Genomic DNA, 19,225 nt, shown 5'->3' on the forward strand with positions numbered 1-19,225 from the left:
CTGTAGAGGCTTCTTCCAGACACGACAGCTTGTGCAACCCCTTTTGAGCTGAGAACATCACATTTACCACAGCATGCTCTCAATTTTTCAGTAAAGCAAAGGCAGTGGGAAGTATTCCATTATCTGCTTCTCTGCCTCTCGGACAGTATGTTGTTCCTTGCAATAATTCTCCTCGCAAAGAATCAAAGGATCACAGAATATCCTGAGTTGGAAAGGACCCACAAGGGCCACCGAGTCCAACTCCTGGCTCCACACAGGCCCACCCAAAAATCAGACCATGTGTCTGACAGCGTTGTCCAAACACTTCTTCAACTCCGGCAGGCTCGGTGCCCTGCTCACTGCCCTGGGGAGCCTGTCCCAGTGCCCGAGCACCCTCTGGGTGCAGAACCTTTCCCTAACCCCCAGCCTGACCCTCCCCTGTCCCAGCTCCATGCCGTTCCCTCGGGTCCTGTCGCTGTCCCCAGAGAGCAGAGCTCAGCGCCTGCCCCTCCGCTCCCCTCGTGAGGGAGCTGCAGGCCGCCATGAGGCCTCCCCTCAGTCTCCTGAATAAACCAAGGCTGAACAAACCAAGTGATTTTAGCTGTCTGACTTTTATGTCATCCCCTCTAGGCCCTTCACCATCTTCATAGCCCTCCTTTGGGCACTTCCTAACACCCTCTGTGGCCTTTTTACACTGTGGCGCACCAAACTCCACACAGTGCTCAAGGTGAGGCCACACCAGCACAGAGCAGAGCAGGACAGTCACCACCCTCAGCCAGCTAGCAATGCTGTGCCTGATGCACAGATTGGATTTACATACACTTCCCATGTGTATTCAGTAAGACATGCCACACACAGAAGTGACATTTCAAGGATACTGACAACAAAGGCCTGAGAAAGGAAAGAAAGTACCAATGAGAATGACAATATGGCCTTCCGCATGTGAAAGGTGCGCTGAGCTTCAGAAGACCAATATAGAAGATCAACCCAGATATTCAGCATTTTACCAAGCAAGAGAGACAGCAAGGTAGAACAACTCCACTGCTACTGAAACATGATAGGAAAGTGCATTCATACACTAAACACCTGCCAGGGTAGAAGAACTAATGCCGTTCTTTTCTTCTGCTAAAACAGGGAGGTCAAGAAAGGAATATTCTCTTCTTGTGGCTACTCTTCTGAAAAGCTTAGCAATTAAGAACACTCCAGGAGAGATTTTTAACAAATACAGAGGTTTTACAGCTTGTTTTACAACTAGCTAACAAAGTTCATTAGCACATTTACATAATCTAAATTAGCATGACTACTTAGAAATGTTTCAAACAACTAAACCATTTCTAAATTAGTCAGTAATTCAAATTAGTTGAAAATTGAGATGACAGAAGCAAAAACATAAGTTTACAAGTCTATCAAAATATCAAACTTTTATCAAATTTTACAAATATTTACATTAATTGGGTTAAATTCACTATGTTTACTGAATCAAAACATAAAGCTATAATGAGAGATGATGTTCTGCATTTATTTCTTTAGATTCTTTTCAAGCTTTTTCTCATACTCAGAGAATGTCATCTCAATACCTTGATTTATTTCAAAGACAAGTAAACAGCTCCCCCCAGAGCAGTTATCATTGCTATTCTGTAGATAAAAAGTGACTTATGAACAGTGTGATTTCGACATTCAGCCAGTGGCTGAATCTATTACTCCTAAATCCCATGATTCACTGATCCAAGCCTAAAAAACTTGGTGCTGTTTGTGGAAAAAAAAAAAAAACAAAAAACCTGCTGAAATCATTACAATTATTATACAGTACACTCCTTACCCCATCTAGAAGAGTGTTTGTTAGATGTGTGCGAAGATCTTTGCGAAACGGAAATTCCAGATTAGATACGTGAAAAATTGAATTGTCTCGATCAATCATATAAACTTCATTCTTGCCATCAACAAGCATCATGTACCTGCAATGACAATGTTAAGATGTTAAAGATGCATCCTCTAAATCTATTTAATTTATCGTGTTAAAAAACAATCCTGACAGATGTTGTAAGACAGCATTTAGAAAGGAACTTTTTACAGTTTAAATTTTAAACTTATTGCTTCAAAAAAGCAGTTAGTTTGATCCAACTATCATCAAGAAAGTTTAAAATATACCTACAAAAGAAGGTCACTGTGTAAAGATAACGTTAAAATCTATCAAAAAGAATAGAGATTTCAAAATACTCTAAGAAATGCATGAGGCTAATTCAGTTAGATTTAACTAAAAAATCTTTCACTCCAATTTTTCTTTATTGAGTGGGCAAGAACTTTACCCATTATAAATCTGTAAAACTTAATTCAAAGAAACATCTTTTCCTGACTATCCAACCCTGCAGTACTACAAAGTCTCAGCCAGGTAGCAAGCCTCTTTTCATTAAAGCACTAGGAAGTTTAGACAAGGAACATTCTTCTGTCACAGTACACATAAAGAAAACCCCAAAGCATACTGTGCTATCACAAGCAATTTGTGAGCTTGGTTTAGATGCAAACATCCAAATTTTCTTAAAAAAAATCCTTACGTTATGACGGCACTTGGCAGTCCAAGTCAAGAATTTAAGACCTCTTTGTGCTAAACCCATAGAAGATTGTTCTAATCTTATACAGTTTACGTTCCGTATACAATGAAAAACAGTGAACTGAAAGTCCTAGATGACAGGAGTTTCATCATCCACACCAAAATACTTTGAAACAGAGAAGGCATATTTTGAAGTCTCCTTTCAGCAAAGAACTTCGCATACACATAGAAGTCCTCAAATACACTAACTGTGCTGTGAAGGGTAGAAACATTACTTTCCATTATTCAACTAATTCTCCTTGGAAGACCTGGTTCTGAAGAAATAACGAGTTATCAGTAGTTCTTTCTATAATTCACCATTGCTCTTACAAGTAATGCCCACAGGATTTCTGCTGTCAAAACAAAGCAGCAAGCATCCCCCAGAAACCCTTCAGGTGCTTGGTCTACACAGGCAGCTCAGCCGTTGCCAGCACAGATCGCACCTCTAGAAATCAGTAAATCTGATTACAGGAACACAGATTCATCCATGCAGCTTAAATACATACTTTCTTCCAGTGTTATGACTACAATCATAACACACTATAGATCAGCTTAACCAATATTTCGCCACAGTACTTCGAGATGTTGTGTGTGCGTTGCACAAAAATAAAGGTGACGTGTAGGAGCAGAAAAACTAAAGTCGTTGGGAGAGATCGGAGTAGATTAAATTAATGTAACTTCAAGAGAACCAAAAGCTGTACAAGATGCTCTATGAAAAAAATAATTCAATATATACCTTTTAACTAGATGACTTGATGCCAGTTCTTTAGAAGCAAGAATAACTGACAGACAAGATTAGTTCTTCAAACCATGTAAATTTACTCAAAACTAATTATAAAGAGCAGGTTGTTTTTCTCAAAAATTAAAGAAACCATGGGTAGGGAGGAAGAGGTACGTAAGTAAGGGTAAAAAATTATGTACACTATTTTTAATTTAAGTAAGCTTAACTGCCCATCTCCACCACACTTAGATATTCTTCACTCTCTTCAGCACATGCTTTCATTGTAATTTGCCTCAATGAGAAGTTAGCTTCGGAAGCAAGTTCTAATACTTCAAAAGATATAGCACTTACAAAAACAATAGTTGTCATCATTACAAATGTGATGCAGTACAAGGTCTTAGGACTGCTTTAAAAAAAAACAGTTAAAAGGTTCATTTTCAGCCATCTATAACATCTACAGGTTCAGAGGACATACAGAAGGTTTCATAGAAATGTTAGTCGAACATCAAAAGAAATATTAACAGCACCACTTTCTCTAGGTCTTTCACTCAAAATCTATGGAGATTTACTTAAAACTGGGATAGCTCCCCAATTACTGTTGAGATTCCTGCTCTTTCAAACCACGACACTAACATTACATCTCCTCTCTCATAATCTCTTTTTCAATTGTTTCATTTTTAGGTGTTTATATCACATTCTAAACAGCAGGAAAAATACAGGACTTAAGGATTGCACACAAAGGATTTCCAATCAAAGACCACAAGAAATCACAATTATACCTTACTTTAGAGAGCAAGTGAGAAAGCATGCACTTTGAAGACAAAAAAAAATTGGTCTCATGACAATAAATGAGCCTAATGTAGACCGTTTGTATGGATCTCATGATAATTTAGTTGCACTTACCAGCTACAGAAGACCTGCTGTGCAGGAGCAAGGCATTAGGCTGACTCAGATATGTGAGTTTTGAAAAGTTTTGGTTTGTTGTTTTTTTTTTTCCCTCCTTTCAATGCTAGAAGACTGAAAACATTCCCCCCAGTTTAATAAATTAATTTACAGATTTAATATATTCAGTCATAGCAAGGAAACAGGCATACACAGCACATTAATGTTTTACTTACTGCAAACTAGAGCTGAAAACAAATTAAGGAAACAGAAGAAATTTATTGCATTACCTAATCCATCACCTTGACACAGAAAATCTCCAAATTACAAACATCCATGCTGAAGTCTATCTTTGAACTGTTTCCCACAACTGGCTTTGGAAACACCTTGTTTCAAACGTATCTCACAATATTCATCTATCTTCTCTCTGTGAATTTCTCTTTAGTGAGAAGACCTAAGCACATTCTCCTTGTTTTAGAGCACAGGCTATATAAACTATATGAACTTGTACTCTCTCTGTATAGCAGATTGTATCTAAATTATCATCACATTCACTTTAATTATCAAAGCTTTCTCAAAACAGGAAAACACCAGTTATTTCAGAGTTATTTTAAATCAGCTTGTAGTTTTAGAGGGAAAGCTGTGCCACACATTCCTTTGCACAAATATACATTAAAAGTTCAGATAATCATATTATTATTATATTGTTTATCTCAACCCAAAAAAAGGGACAAAGCTATCCCTGAATTCCTAATCCACAAGTAAGAGAAAAGCTCGATATAGTGAAGAGCACGTCTCCAAAACCTTAAAGGCCTTAAAATTTTAGAAATCAAACTTTATTAAAATCAACCCACCAGCTAGCAAATGCATAAAACCTAGCTCAAAAGCTCAAGCTAGGAATATCTTATATATCTTAATGGTTACAACCAGTAAGTATTAATCTTAACTTGGAAAATAATCAGCACAAGCAAAAAAAAAATTTAGATCACCATTTCTTGTTTTTCCATTTTAGCACTGACAGGAAAAACTACAGTTGGACTACCTGTAAACATCAGTTATAAAAAAGTAACACATACCAATGGCCACCAAACACCCAGGATCACACACTTAACCCATCAAATACCCAGGATCACACACTTAACAGTACCATTTTTTGTTTCTAAGAGAAAAAAAAATCATTTTGCTCCTAAACTATATAACCAGCCAGCAAGTTAACTCAAGCAACTTACTTTTGCCTGGCATTCCATTTATAGCAGGATATTGTGCAAACATTTTTCATAGTTGGACCTTGTTAAGTGAAGTGAAAGATTTGAGGAATCTTTCATGTCCCTGGATCCACTTTGTCGAGAAACTCCTCCTAAAGACAACTAAAATTAATTGCACATCCCAAAGCTAATGATATCCGCTATCAAACTGGAAAGTTCTGTGCAACAATTTCAAGCTTTTAAACAGTACTAGCACACAGAGAGGGTATGTGTGGCTGGGTATTTCCGCCCCAAAAAAATATTGTTTTAAACTTGATTTTAGTTCTACCTCAGTGCTAAGAATAAATCCCAGTCCTTAAGAGACTCAGTAAAAGACTTCAGTAATTTAGAGCAGGATTTTATGGATCATCTGCTCTCCTGTTGTGCAACACACATGAAAAAGAGCAGCAAGGCTGCCAAGAGAAAAGGTAGGTTTAAAATATATTTATGCTTTCAGGAACTTACTATATTTCAGGCAACGTACGGTAATGCTAACAGCAATTAACCAAAAGCAAGGCCAAAATTAGAATTCACATTTGCAACAAAACGTCACATTTCTCTGATTAAAACTAAGCCATGAAATCATCCATTTAAGTCTCTCTTGTGCCTCAAATCCATCTGTTTTGATTACGAGCTCACATGACAACAGAAGTGACCTATTCCACTGTCTAAAAGCTGTAGAGGATTCAGCGGCTGGGATGGCAGCTGGTTTCTTTATGAAGGGCTGTTATCCTATTGCAAAGCTAGCCTAAGGAGTCTGGCTCTTCAAGATGCATTATACACACCCAGAATATTTTTGTACAGTATAAAAACAACTTTAATCCACATAATAATCTTGCAGGTGTCAAATACAGGAATATTTTTCAGCAAATCAGCTACAAATACTTGCTTCTTCCTATATTTGGTACCCTCACCCACAGGTAATTTAGCCTATAAAAGTCAGTATCTTTATTCAACTAACAATAACCAAAACTAAGTTAAATAATTCCTTAGGCCTTCCATTAAAGCTTATAAGAAGTTTTTAAGACTGCCTAAAGAGTTTTGTTTCTTTGAGTTTAAAAGTTAGGTATTTCAAATATCCAGAGAAGAAATTCAGTGTCACTGTGATTACAGAAAGCATGACTTGAGAAAAGCGTGGACAAACTAACTTGATGTAAATAAAATACATATTCTATACATAAAAACTCTGAATCTGTTCCAAACAACAATTCATCAAAATGTTAATCATTAACAACATTAGATAGAAGAAATCTGGTCAAGGATGGACTGACAACTCACAACTCTTTTATGAGTAGCTGATAGCTGAAAATGTACAAAAAGCAAATGAGCTACACAACCACACCAAGGTTTTGGTCAAATTGAATTTATTAATTAATCAGATTTTTTTCTATTTTTCTTTTCTAAGTGAAAAGGTGCAAGTTCACATGTTTAACGTCAGGCTTCAAATTTTCTCCACACACTTCAAGCTTTCTTGTAGAAATCTTGTAGACTGCTGGTCAGTACATTTCTGAACATTACCTGGATGTGTCCTGACAGCTGATGTTTAAAGAAGTGAATTAAGGTATCAGCATCACCAGCACTCACACCAGAACGCAGAGAAAGCCTCTTGGCAGCACCACATTGGCAAAGAAAGAATAACGTCCATTTCTCAAATACGTTCAATAGGAACTAACATGGCATACAGGAACTTAACTGCCATGTATTGTATTGCGTATTGTGAACACTACTTACTATTACAGCTGTACGTTTATTACTAATTATCTCCATTGTGTGAGCACCCAAAAAGCTCCAATTAGGAAGGAGGCCCTATTGTATTAGATTCCCTGCAAGTACACAAGATGACACGGTCCTGTATCAGACAGCTCAGTATGAATTTAAAACAAGGCAAGTGAATAAAAGAGCAAGACTGGAGCAACAATAGAAGAGTAAAGACAGAACTGGTCATTTACCTTTAGTAACTATACATAAAACTGGAGAATCGTGTTTGAATGACAAACATCACCTCTCCAAACTGCCAATCTACCCACTACAAACCAACCAATTTTCATTGCAGCAAAAGTTCTGGCAAGTGAGTTAAAGAAAAAAGGGTCATAGTGTCCACACAGATTAATCTCACCAGCAGATAAAATATCTGCATTCATAGAAATCATAAAATCTAAAGTTTCATTAAAACCTTTTTTTCCACTCATTTCTGGTCCTGAGGCAAGGTTCATTACTAATTCTAATCAGACCTTAGTAGTAACAGGATGATTCAAGAAAACGGGATGAAAATTTCATAGGAAAAAATTACATCTCTTGGCATTAGACAGGCAGATCTCCAAAGCACTTACTAGCGTATAACAACTTTAATCTTTAAACTTTAAAGAATGTCAACCACCAAACATCATCTTGAAAAGTTCTCTTCAGAAATCAATTACTTCTAGCACGTCCAAGTAAAGGCAATTGTTTCAAAGGCCGAGGTTTGCCTTCACATATCCTCTTCATGCAGTCCACATCAGTTGGGCATAAAATACATGTTAGAAGAACGATTTTATTAAAATTCCATTTTTAGTTTTTGTTGTGGTGGTGGTTTTTACACAGTCCCATGGCTGACTCAAGCTATATTGAAAATAAGTTAAAAACTCACTTTTCTACTTCATATGGATGTTTAGTATTTTTCACCATTAAATTTTGAAGTACCCTTTGGGAAAATACTATTTGAGCCAAAATACGGCAAATTACTTAAGTTTCCCCTCGATCTACAGTCAGGAACAAGAGCAGAACCACATCTCCAAACCCAATACTGCATTCACCAGAGCGTGCTGCCTCATTCCTCTTTCCCAGCCGATTAGCACCGACAAAGCTGGCTCTGAAAGTACTCAGCACAGTACCTAACATTCAGCATAGCATTTGCCTGTATATATTTATGGTGAAATCGGTTTCCTAGACGTTCAAAGGAGTTTTGCAACTGACATAATCTTACCGTACGCCCTACCTATGTTCAAATTCTTTCTCCCAGCCAAAATCCCAGCAACTACTCTATCGCTAAGGCAATATATGTTAATTTTGTACTACTCCAAAGGAGTTTTGAAACCTTACGAACATTAAAACATATAGCACAGCTTTCTCAAAATTTGAGACCTCTTCTTCTAACACAAAAAGAATTTTCTGAAAAAAAAAAGCATGCTACATATAGCAAGTGGATTAGTAATAATTTTTAAAGGAGGCTTAAAAACGCAGCTCATACAGGAGCTTTTTTGTCCCACAGTATTTCTTTAGATGGGCTGTAGCACTGTTTATTAATTATTTTGACAGGGCATTGATGTTTTTTTTTCCCCCTTAGTAAATATGCTTGTGTCTATACTGCACATTAAAGAAGGTAAAGCTTAAGGAATTCCATCGTCAACCCTTAAGTGCAAAAGCATGACAGTTCTTCATTCCCATGGGATTTCATTACACAGGCTAAAATTCAGCTTTGTAAAAGCTTTGCCCTCCCACACAAATAAGCCTTACCCAACTCAGAATGGCAATTAGTATTGCTAACGTGTTTGCTGACGCACAGGCAACAACAAAATGCTGTTTTATATATCATTTTTAATTTCTTAATTTCCTTTTATGACTGGCAACACTTCAAAATCATGAGTGTGCTGCCACTCCTTAGATACATCACCTAGGATGAGGCCAAGCCATTCAAGCACTTTACTTAGGATCCTGCCACTCCTTTCTGACAAGACAGCATCAACCTCTGGCTAGACACATCAAATGCTGTAGAGAGCACCAGGAGAATGAAAACAAATCAGTGCCCTTTATCCACCGACACTAGGAGATTGTCTATCTGTGTCACTAAGCTGTTTCAGTTCCACATCCTGGCCTCAATCCAGATTGTGCTGGGTCCAGAGTAACAGTCTAAATTAGATGAGTTTGTAGTTGGCCTGTGGCAGATGGAGCAATACACCCTAAAGCCCCAAGAAACGGGGAAGGCTCAGCTTGCTTTCTTCTTACATTAATTGCTTCTGGCAATGGGCACCGCTTCTGACTGGCTCCTGAAGGATGACAAAACCTGGACACAGGGACACTAACACAGGAAGTTATGTGAAGATTCAGAATACTATTTTCATTGTGCAAACAAAAGGAAAACAGTAACTTTCTAATCAGCACGCTAGCAGCTATGTCACAAATACCATTTTCAAGTTCATACGCGCATTTTCATTTGCGCAAGCAAATAGTGTATCTGACAGCATGAAGCAGCTACACTTAAGCAGCTGTGGGATTACGTACCTGACTTGATAATCCAAATTCTGAAGGAAAAATCTGAAGGGAGAGAAAACTATACGTAGGCTCCCTGGGAGTTAGACTGCTCTGAAAATACCAACGCTTTCTATTTCTCTCACATACTTCTAGGTTAAATTCTACTATCAACTGTTTGCGCAATATTTTAACCAAAAAATAAGTAGATTCTGACTGACAGTAACTTCCAATTAACAGCCTCCAGCTCCAGTATTTTGTATTCATGACCTTGCATTTTCTGCAACTAAATATCCTTCCACTTTATTATTTTGCTCCTCAGTGTCTTCAGTGACTTGCCTCTCTTATTTGTTTGTCAAAACATACTTGTTTTCTGTTTCAAAATTCTTATGAACATAAAACTGGGCCCAACACCTGATATTAGGACCTCCGCTTGTGGCTTTCCATACACTTTCTTCCAAAACCACCCACTGCCATTTTCTTTCAATCCATTCTTTACCTGCCTTGCTATTCAAGCATACTTCATTAGATCCAGTCTCTGTAATAAATCAAAATTTTACCAAGGTTCACAGGCATGAGATCTGACACTATTCCTTCCTTTAAAAAAATAATTAAAAAAACTCCTTACACGGCATATAAACAGCAACTGAAATGGATGCACTCAGAAGAAATGAAACTCATCTCTACTGGAAACTGAATTCCCCACTCCTCCTGACCCCTTTAATTAGTTCCCTCAGTTTATCCAAATCTGTCAACCTAGAAAGAAACATTACTGATATACTGTTACCTTTCATTGCATCCACAATGCTTTAAATTTAAAGCAAAGCCTTTTCATCAATGAACCAAGCTTATCTTCTACAATTAAGATTTTATTTATTTTTTCATTTCCTCAATATTAAAATACTGCCTTATATACTGCTACTTAGTAAATAAATTCATCTCCTATTACAATCAGAAGCACCTCAATTTGTAGTCAAATTCTCCACCAACTAATCCCTGGAAAGAAAAGGTGGAATTCAGCTTCTGATTAAGTTTCAGAGTTGTAAGGTGTCTACTTCAGGGTGAAATTAATAGCTCCCTAGGCTTCAATAATTGTGTTGCCTAAATTCTTACTACATCAGTGGAGATCTAGACACACAATTTGCATTAGATATTAAAGCGTGCTCACATGACAATTCTAGTTAAGCTGAGTATCTGCAGCAGATTCAGCAGTAACCCAGAAGTTTATCTTAACAATCCTGTAGTGATTTTTTTAAAAACACAAATTCCATACTATTTTTCTATCCTTCAGCTGTTATGAAAACAAAGTTAACTCTCAAAATTTATTTTGCATCTTTCCAAAATAATGCTTTCTAATACTCACGATAGTCGAGAAAATTATCCTAGCTTATCTGCTATACCAATATGTAATTTCATGAGAATTTTGAAGTTTCCCAACGTTCAGCTTTATGTTCTGAATCACACATTCAAGCTATTCCATCTTACCACCCTGACTTGATGCTATTATGGGAAAACAAAAAAATCTCATTTTATTGATCACCTCATATTACAGTGAAAGTGCTATGCCTATTTTTGCTTATCTGAGACCACAAACCTCTTAAAGTTGGTATTCCCCTGAATATATACACTTCATGCAAGTTACCACTATAGAATAACAGATATCCAATAGCTTATACAAGTTATTGTTCTTCATAACCTATACTACTTGTTGGTCCCCTCCACTGTTACCTCACTCAACACCATTTTCTTTTTCTCCTCACGCCTACCACCGCTCTCCTTTCAACTCTGAATGCAAGTTTTCCTTTTCGTTTGCTTCCCTTGACAACTCAGGGTCCAGAGGAGATGTGTTGTGACCATTAAGACATCATAAAAAGTGAAGCAGTCAATCTGCAGATTACACCACTTAATACAGAAGGCCCCAAACTACAATAACAATGCAGGTTTCAATACCCAGAAGGTACGGAGACACAGGCAGGAAGAGATAGGTAAGACCACACACTCCCCCTTACAAGCTTTTGAATTAACCCTGCTGGCTGAGAAAGCCGATACAGCAGCCACATTTTAGAGGTCAGTAAGACCACAGGAACACTCCTGCAGTCAAAAAACAGCAAACAAATCATTAGGTCACACAACTAAGAGCACAGTGCATAACACAGAAATAATGTTGCATCGTTACACAATTTACTAGCATCCCCTCACCTGGAGTAATATGTGCACCAGCATTAATAAGGAAACAGTTTTTGAATAAAGGGGGAGCTAATGGTAATACTCTGGAGCACAGGAAAATGCAGAAGCGTGGAAGCTGGTATTTTTTTTCTCCTAATAAAATATCGTAACTTAAACTGAGTTCAAACTTCAGTTTTTCCTGTTTTATAAATCAAGGATAAAAATGCCTTAAATTAATTTAACAGATGGCAAATTAAAAACCAATGCAGAACTATATTTTCTATCTGAAGTATTATTAGATTGTGAAACTCTGCAACAGCGCTGTTAAAACCAAGAATTTAGCAAGGTCAAAAGAAGACTATCCCGTTACAGCATTTTTCTTGACAGCCTTCCAAGGTTTTAATTAAGTTAAAGAAACAAAAAATCCACAGCACTATTTCTTAAAGGATATTAAACCTTATGGGTTAAATTTGAAGTTATCATCTTGTTATCATTATTTGACCTACTACAAAGGGTAAACTTATTCATAACTAATATATAATGAACTCTAAGCATACTTCAATACGAAGTATCTGGTGTTGAAAACAAAAGAACTGTTAGCTGGTTAGAAAACGTGTGATCCAGTAACAGAACTTGTATACTAGCAGATTTATTTTAAAGAGTAGATTCTCTATGCCTCACCCAAACTTTAATGAAGGTAAGTGGTCAGGTACATATTAAAGTAAAGTACATCTCTACATTGGATGGAAGAACACTATTGGAAAACAATTGTGCAGCATAACATTCCGATTACTTTTCTAAAAAGTTGTCACTTGTTTGAATAATCTCGTAACATAAGCTTGACTGAACTAGTGAATTCTCTCAAAAGTAAATTCTATTACTTATTGCAAATATTCGGCTTAAAGCTTGACTGAATTTGTTTGACTGCATTCCTCCTCCACAAATTTTAGTCTGAAAATATCTCGTAGATTTAAAGGGAAATTCATGCCTGAAGCAAAGAACCCAAAAAATGTAACGCAGCAGCTATGCAGAGGTATTTAAAAACCAAACCAAACCAAACCTTAGTATCAAATGACAAATAATTACATTCCACCCTTCCCCAAACAAGAGAACCTTGTTTCTCATGGAAGTCCACTATGTAACAGCCAAGAAAAGCATATACAGCTTTGAAAAAGGAGGTTCCCTTAACTTTGATTTATGCCAGAATATATGCTGGGTCGATTCTGTCTACATCACAGGCACCAACCACAGAAGAGTACAACTGTCATTTGTGCTCACAGATTAGAAGACTAGCTCCAAGGGAAAATGCTGCCCTAGATATTTGTATAGGTACACTCTACAGACTCTATCATTCTTCCCTGAATAAACTTAATCCATTACACTTGATGAAATGTGCCCATAACGCTCCCAAGAGAACCAGCAGCACAGGACACGCTGTTCCACCCTCAAAAGTGGTCTATGAGGAAGAAAAATTAATAAATAAATCATTAATCACTGATATTCATGGCTTGAACATCAGGTACAAAAGGAGACACACCATTTATCTCAATCTAATTAGAATATTCTAGGACTACAATTGAATACTCTAAGATTAGTATTCACAGCACAAGCTACATAATACGCATTTTAATACATTAACTCTTTATAAATAAACAAAAGAGCTTGCTTAAAAGACAATCTGTTCAAATATTCCAATAGTTTTATATGAATAATTAGTTAAGCAGTACTTTTCAAAGTGCTCAGAATTATGAGCATAAAAACTTGCTCCAAAACTGTGAAACATCAAGTCTAGTATTTCAAAAAATGAACTTTTAATGGCATGGTGTCACATTGGAAGCGCTCTTTAACCATCTAAGAAAGAGACACAGAAGCTACGGCTTCTATTTGTGGTTTCTCCTCAGAGTCGTGACTCTGTTTTAGGCACGTATAAATGAGACCACAACCTAGAGTAAGAACGCATTCTTTGGCCATTTGAGTCAATCTGGATCCAAACTGGGGATAATATGACCTGTCGTACCTATTATTTTTATACACTGATTCAATGATTTAAATGATTCAATGATTTAAAAAGACTTCAGGAGGTAGAGAAGTAAAAAAATAAAAACAATGACACCCACACCAAATGAACCAAATGACACCCACACCACAGCACTGTGCTTTCATGGCCAAGAGGGCCAGTGGGATCCTGGCGTGCATTAAAAGGAGCGTGGCCAGCAGGTCAAGGGAGGTGATCCTCCCCCTCTACTCTGCCCTGGTCAGGCCTCACCTGGAGTACTGTGTCCAGTTCTGGGCTCCCCGGTACAAAAAAGATGGGGATCTCCTGGAAAGAGTCCAGCGGAGGGCCACAAAGATGATACGGGGCCTGAAGCATCTTCCCTGTGAGGAAAGGCTGAGAGACCTGGGTCTGTTCAGCCTGGAGAAAAGAAGACTGAGAGGGGATCTCATCAATGTGTAGAAATACCTGAGGTGTGGGAGACAGAGGGATTTGACAACCTCTTTTCAGTGGTTTGTGGGGACAGGACAAGGGGCAACGGCCACAAGATGGATCCCAGGAAGTTCCGCACAAACATGCGAAAGAACTTCTTCACAGTGAGGGTGACGGAGCACTGGAACGGGCTGCCCAGGGAGGTTGTGGAGTCTCCTTCTCTGGAGATATTCAAGGCCCATTTGGACGCCTACCTGGGCAGCCTGCTCTAAGGAACCTGCTTTAGCAGGGGGGTTGGACCCGATGATCTTTTGAGGTCCCTTCCAACCCCTTCAATTCTGTGAACCATTAAGATTTAAAAAAAAAAAAACAAAAAAAAACCACAGCTATTTCGACCTAGCCCAACAGGTGTGAAACTGCTTGATCTGGTCTATAATACATATCACTATTTAAAATACTTTCTTGTGCAAACTTAAGAGTAACAATACTTATACGCAATAGTCCCAGATACCAGTCTAACACCTTATGACACTGCACTGCCTCACTTGACGTACAGCCTCTCTGTGAAGAGAGACTCCTCCTGATTCCTAACCAATACAGTCAAACAGAACCGACATGTTATCTGCAACTCCCCTTAGAATGGCTACTGAAATCTGACAAATCCTATTTTGCTGCAACACTGCCAGAAAGTCTCACTCGATGGGTAAAATGAGAGAAAAGACCAACACATTCTTCGACAACATGTCAACTGGTGGAGATCACAAAGGCAACCTTGTGCTAGATCTTCTTCACCTTAAACGACCTTGAGCTAGAACGTCTTTACCTTGACATACCGGACACACTAAATACGGATAAAGTGCCCTTAATCAGACCTCATCCAAGTCGTTTTTTGTTTTGTTTTTCCCCCACTCTCAAAATAAAAACTCAAGTAAGGATGCTATTTTCATCATTTCTAACACTACGAAAAACAGGCTTATACCAGTCTTGCAATCCTAACAAAGATTATTGCTCAACAAGACTACAAGAGAGAATTATTAAGATGTATCAGCTACTACAAATCCACCTTTCTAGTCCCAAAACACATCTTACCTGCTCCCTACTCCCCATCTTCTTTTCCTCTCCTACCTAAGTACAGAAAATAAAACCATGAATTAGGCATCTGCTTTTTCAGAAAATTAAGAGGAATACCATTTACAATGCTGTAAATTCTACAGATTGTTCTTTCTATCAACCATTAGAAAGGCAGTTAATACCATTTTCTATTCTAAGAAAGCACAAATCGAGTAGGTGCAAACTTAAAAAAAGCCTCACTTTGTAATACAGAATCGTATATGTGATTTCTCTATACTCTTGGGGAAGCTTGACATTATGTTATCATTACACACTTAAAAGCTCAACTGCAGGTGCTCAACAACTGATTAGTACTGTAGTGCTCAAAAGCTATTTACAGCATTCAACCTTGTTTGGAGGGGGGAAAAAAGCTTTATTACAACTATTTTTATAGGTTTCAGAACTTCAGTTTTCCATCCAGAATATATGCAATCTCCATTTAAGTATATTCTTCAAAATAAACTCAGTGAAAGAAATCCCATGTGGATTCCAGACGCATCCTAAATCAAAGTTCTTCCAAATGTAAGAAGCAAAACTACAGAACTAGTTTAAAAATGAGCAAGTTAAAATTAACTAGATCTTTAAGAGAAAACAATTATAAAGGAGGAACACTAGGGGATATACCATATTAAATAAATTATTTCCCTCCCAAAGACCTTAAAAATGTAGCATGCAACAAAACAGTGCAGAGTTAGGAATAAGGGAACAGCAAGTTAGGTTTCCAGTCCAAATCTCTTTAAATATGATTCCATTTTGACAAAGTTTCAATGGAGTAACAGAAAATCCCTTACCATTACTGCTTTGAGATATTCAATAAAAATAATAAGTGTCTGATCAGCAACTGTCCCCACCCACCCACACAATTTCTAACTAGCATTCAAGAGCCGAGGCTTTGCCCATTGCTGAGTTACATAAACACACATTATGAATAAAGCTTATTTAATGTGGAATCAAACCACCTGAGTTAAGCCCACTTGTTCAGAAAAACTGTCACTCCTATAATAAATTCATTTGGACATGAAAAGTCTGTTTAATACAGATCCAAACCCAAGGCTCTCAACACTTCTGGCCTTCAAACTTTCAGACAATAAAAAAGTGTCCTAACAAAGGAAGGGATAGACAGCATTACCAATCAATGGTGCAAAACTGATAAATATCTGAAGTATATATATAATTTTTAAGATTATTGAGAACAGGAGGACAGGAAAAGAAAAGAAAAGAAGGTGTGGTTCAAAAATGCCCAGGTAATTCTAGTATGGTTTCTTCACCTCATCACATCATTAGGAGGCAAATGCTCCTTCCTGACCCCAAGACTGGAAACATGTACAACACTGAACACAGTCAAACAACAAAACATGCAAAATGCAACATAAAATAATTCCATATTTGCTAGCCATCTAGGACCAGAAAGTAAGGCCCCCTTGAGAAAAGCCTTTTACTCATAAATGCTTTTCAGGGATGAACAGCCCTAAACCCTCCTCTTAGCAGCATTTCTGAAGCCATCTGGCAAATCTCAGCAGCCTACTTTTTCGTCTTCCTCCTGTAGATTGGGAAAAACTAACTAACATTTGTGTAAAACTCCAATTCAGGCATTTTCCACTACTGGCCATAAACCTCCATACCCATAAGAATCTGTTCATGTCATTTGCACAGATCTGTAAACTAAACTATGTTTCCTCCGGAGATATTCAAAACCTGCCTGGATGCGATCCTATGCAACGAGGTCTAGGTAACCTTCTTGGCAGGAGGGTTGGACTAGGTGATCTCCAGAAGTGCCTTCCAACCTCAAACACTCTGTGATTCCTTCTCATTCCCAGAGTCTCCTTCAAGTTCAACTCCACCTTAATACCTTCTCTCCCATGACACAACCTTTCTGTTCTCCAGACTTGCTTGCATGACAAGCTGGTCTCTCATTCTTAATAAAGAGTTCTCAGCTGCATAATTTGTTTTTTATTTGGATTACTACTACTCTCTCATCTTCTCTGTCTTTCATTTGGGTTTTTACCTCAACATTCTTTCTCTCTTTGTCCTGCCTCTCTGGGATGATGGCTTTTCCATGAATCCATCCAGCCATGTCTTCTTGATTCTTATGCAGGCAGGTGACCTTTCTTCCTCTGTGATACCTTATTTTGGCCTAGTTCCTTTTACCTCCTAATTTTTAAAACAGAACGTTTCTTTCTCAGTTTTCTCTGGTTTTATAGAGTTGTTCTTCAGCAAACGATCACCTTTTCACAAGTTACTCAGATCTCAAAAGACTTCTAACTTTTCATATTAAGAATCTGATATTTCTCAGTTATGTGAGTACACTTTACCTCACTATCTAAAGGACCAAAGAATAGGAAAAAGAAAGTACTTAATCATGCAAATTCAGGGAAAAAACTTTCATCCCTGCGTTCATCACCTTCTAACAACATGCGTGAAAAGATCAGCCAGTAGACATCCTTCAAGCAATGTTCACAAGTGCTTGAAGAGGTTGTAGCAGGAAAAACTTCAAAGTTTTTCAGAAAAATTGAAAATTTCCTAAATTTGTACCAAAAGCATCTGGGAAGCTATCACAAGTTACATGATTATTGTGACTTATCAAATAATAGTAACATATATGCTTTGGATTAATAAACAGTTTTAAAATTTGGCTACCAATTTTATCATACACTTAGTTTATCATACACTTAGGTGTAGTTTTAATGTATTTTCTATTACAGTACTATCAAAATGAGAATTATTTAGGCAACAGCCCTTTTTCAAAAAAGTAATTTGCTAATTATTTAAAAAAACTACTAACTTCATAGATGTTTCTAAACATTTTGTTACAAACCTTTTAGACAATTAGCAGGAGTTCTTACAGATGCTTTATGTGCTATATCTACTTCTTTGCATTTAGGTATCTGTAAGCCATCAAATTTATATGAATATTCTTCAAATATAATAGTCTTTGGCAAGAACTACCTGTTCTGCATTTCTTCTAAATAGCTGGCTTACCGTAATTGAACAGCCATAGCACTAGTAGAAAATAATAAAAACAATTTTAAAACTGCATGCATACAGATGTGAAAAATAAAAATGTACTCCCATAAATGTAAGAAAATAATTCACGCCCCTTAATAGCTTGCAATTTGTTCAGGTCACATTTTACCATTACAAAACCTAGTCCTCTTTGACTGTATTAATCTGAATTATTCTATAGACATTTTAAAGCTTTTTATTCTTCTTAATGGGAACAGTCTTTTTTTCAAAACTGGTGTCTCATTACTTCACCAACCCTACTCCTGTCTGAACATTCAGCTCCACTCATTAGAACAAACATCTGCTACAAACATTATTAATGAGATACGTATCAAGGGATAGAGCAAGCCGCTAACCACCTGGGCTAATCACTTTACAGTACAAAGTTGATAACACTGAGTCATACAGTACGCCTTGAACATACTGTAACAATTAGCTTATTCAGTTAGCAACTAATATTTCAGCAAGCCCAGCCCTACAAAATTGGATGCATTTGTAAAGCCATCTATACCTTGTAGCTATTGCTAATATAAAACATACATTTCATATTAAAAAGCCAAAAGGCATGATTTTAGTAGTGGAAAATTTGTCCTTTGGATTTCGGTGCCTCATGAATAGATTAGCATAAAAATGATTTTTAAGACACCAGAGGTTTGACAACTGCTCCAATAAATATACAGAACAGAGCTCACGCCAAACCAGGCAAAATAACTGCAAACTAAGTAATTTTTTAATAATAATACAATATGATTTTGGAAACGTTTTTACCAAAAACAGAATGGCTTCCATATAGTATTTAAACGCAGGCAAAGAACTGGCACAAACGAAGTATTTTTCCAACGAGAGACAATGTTAAGTGAACTTCAAAGGTCTTTTATCTTGAA

The 19,225-nt window shown here is 37.2% G+C and overlaps 1 protein-coding gene across 3 annotated transcripts in view; it reads right to left on the bottom strand.

Moving 5' to 3' along the window:
• The window catches only part of RNGTT (RNA guanylyltransferase and 5'-phosphatase), a 187,900-nt gene that overhangs the window by 134,555 nt on the left and 34,120 nt on the right, over positions 1 to 19,225 (bottom strand). For all 3 annotated transcript variants that reach the window (XM_083831491.1, XM_083831490.1, XM_083831492.1), the window contains one exon: positions 1,799 to 1,934. In XM_083831491.1, the coding sequence (XP_083687617.1) occupies positions 1,799 to 1,934 (136 nt within the window). The remainder of the gene's footprint in view (positions 1 to 1,798; positions 1,935 to 19,225) is intronic.

Source organism: Anser anser (assembly GCF_964211835.1).
Source record: "Anser anser genome assembly, chromosome: 3".
In the NCBI taxonomy this organism is placed as follows: domain Eukaryota; kingdom Metazoa; phylum Chordata; class Aves; order Anseriformes; family Anatidae; genus Anser; species Anser anser.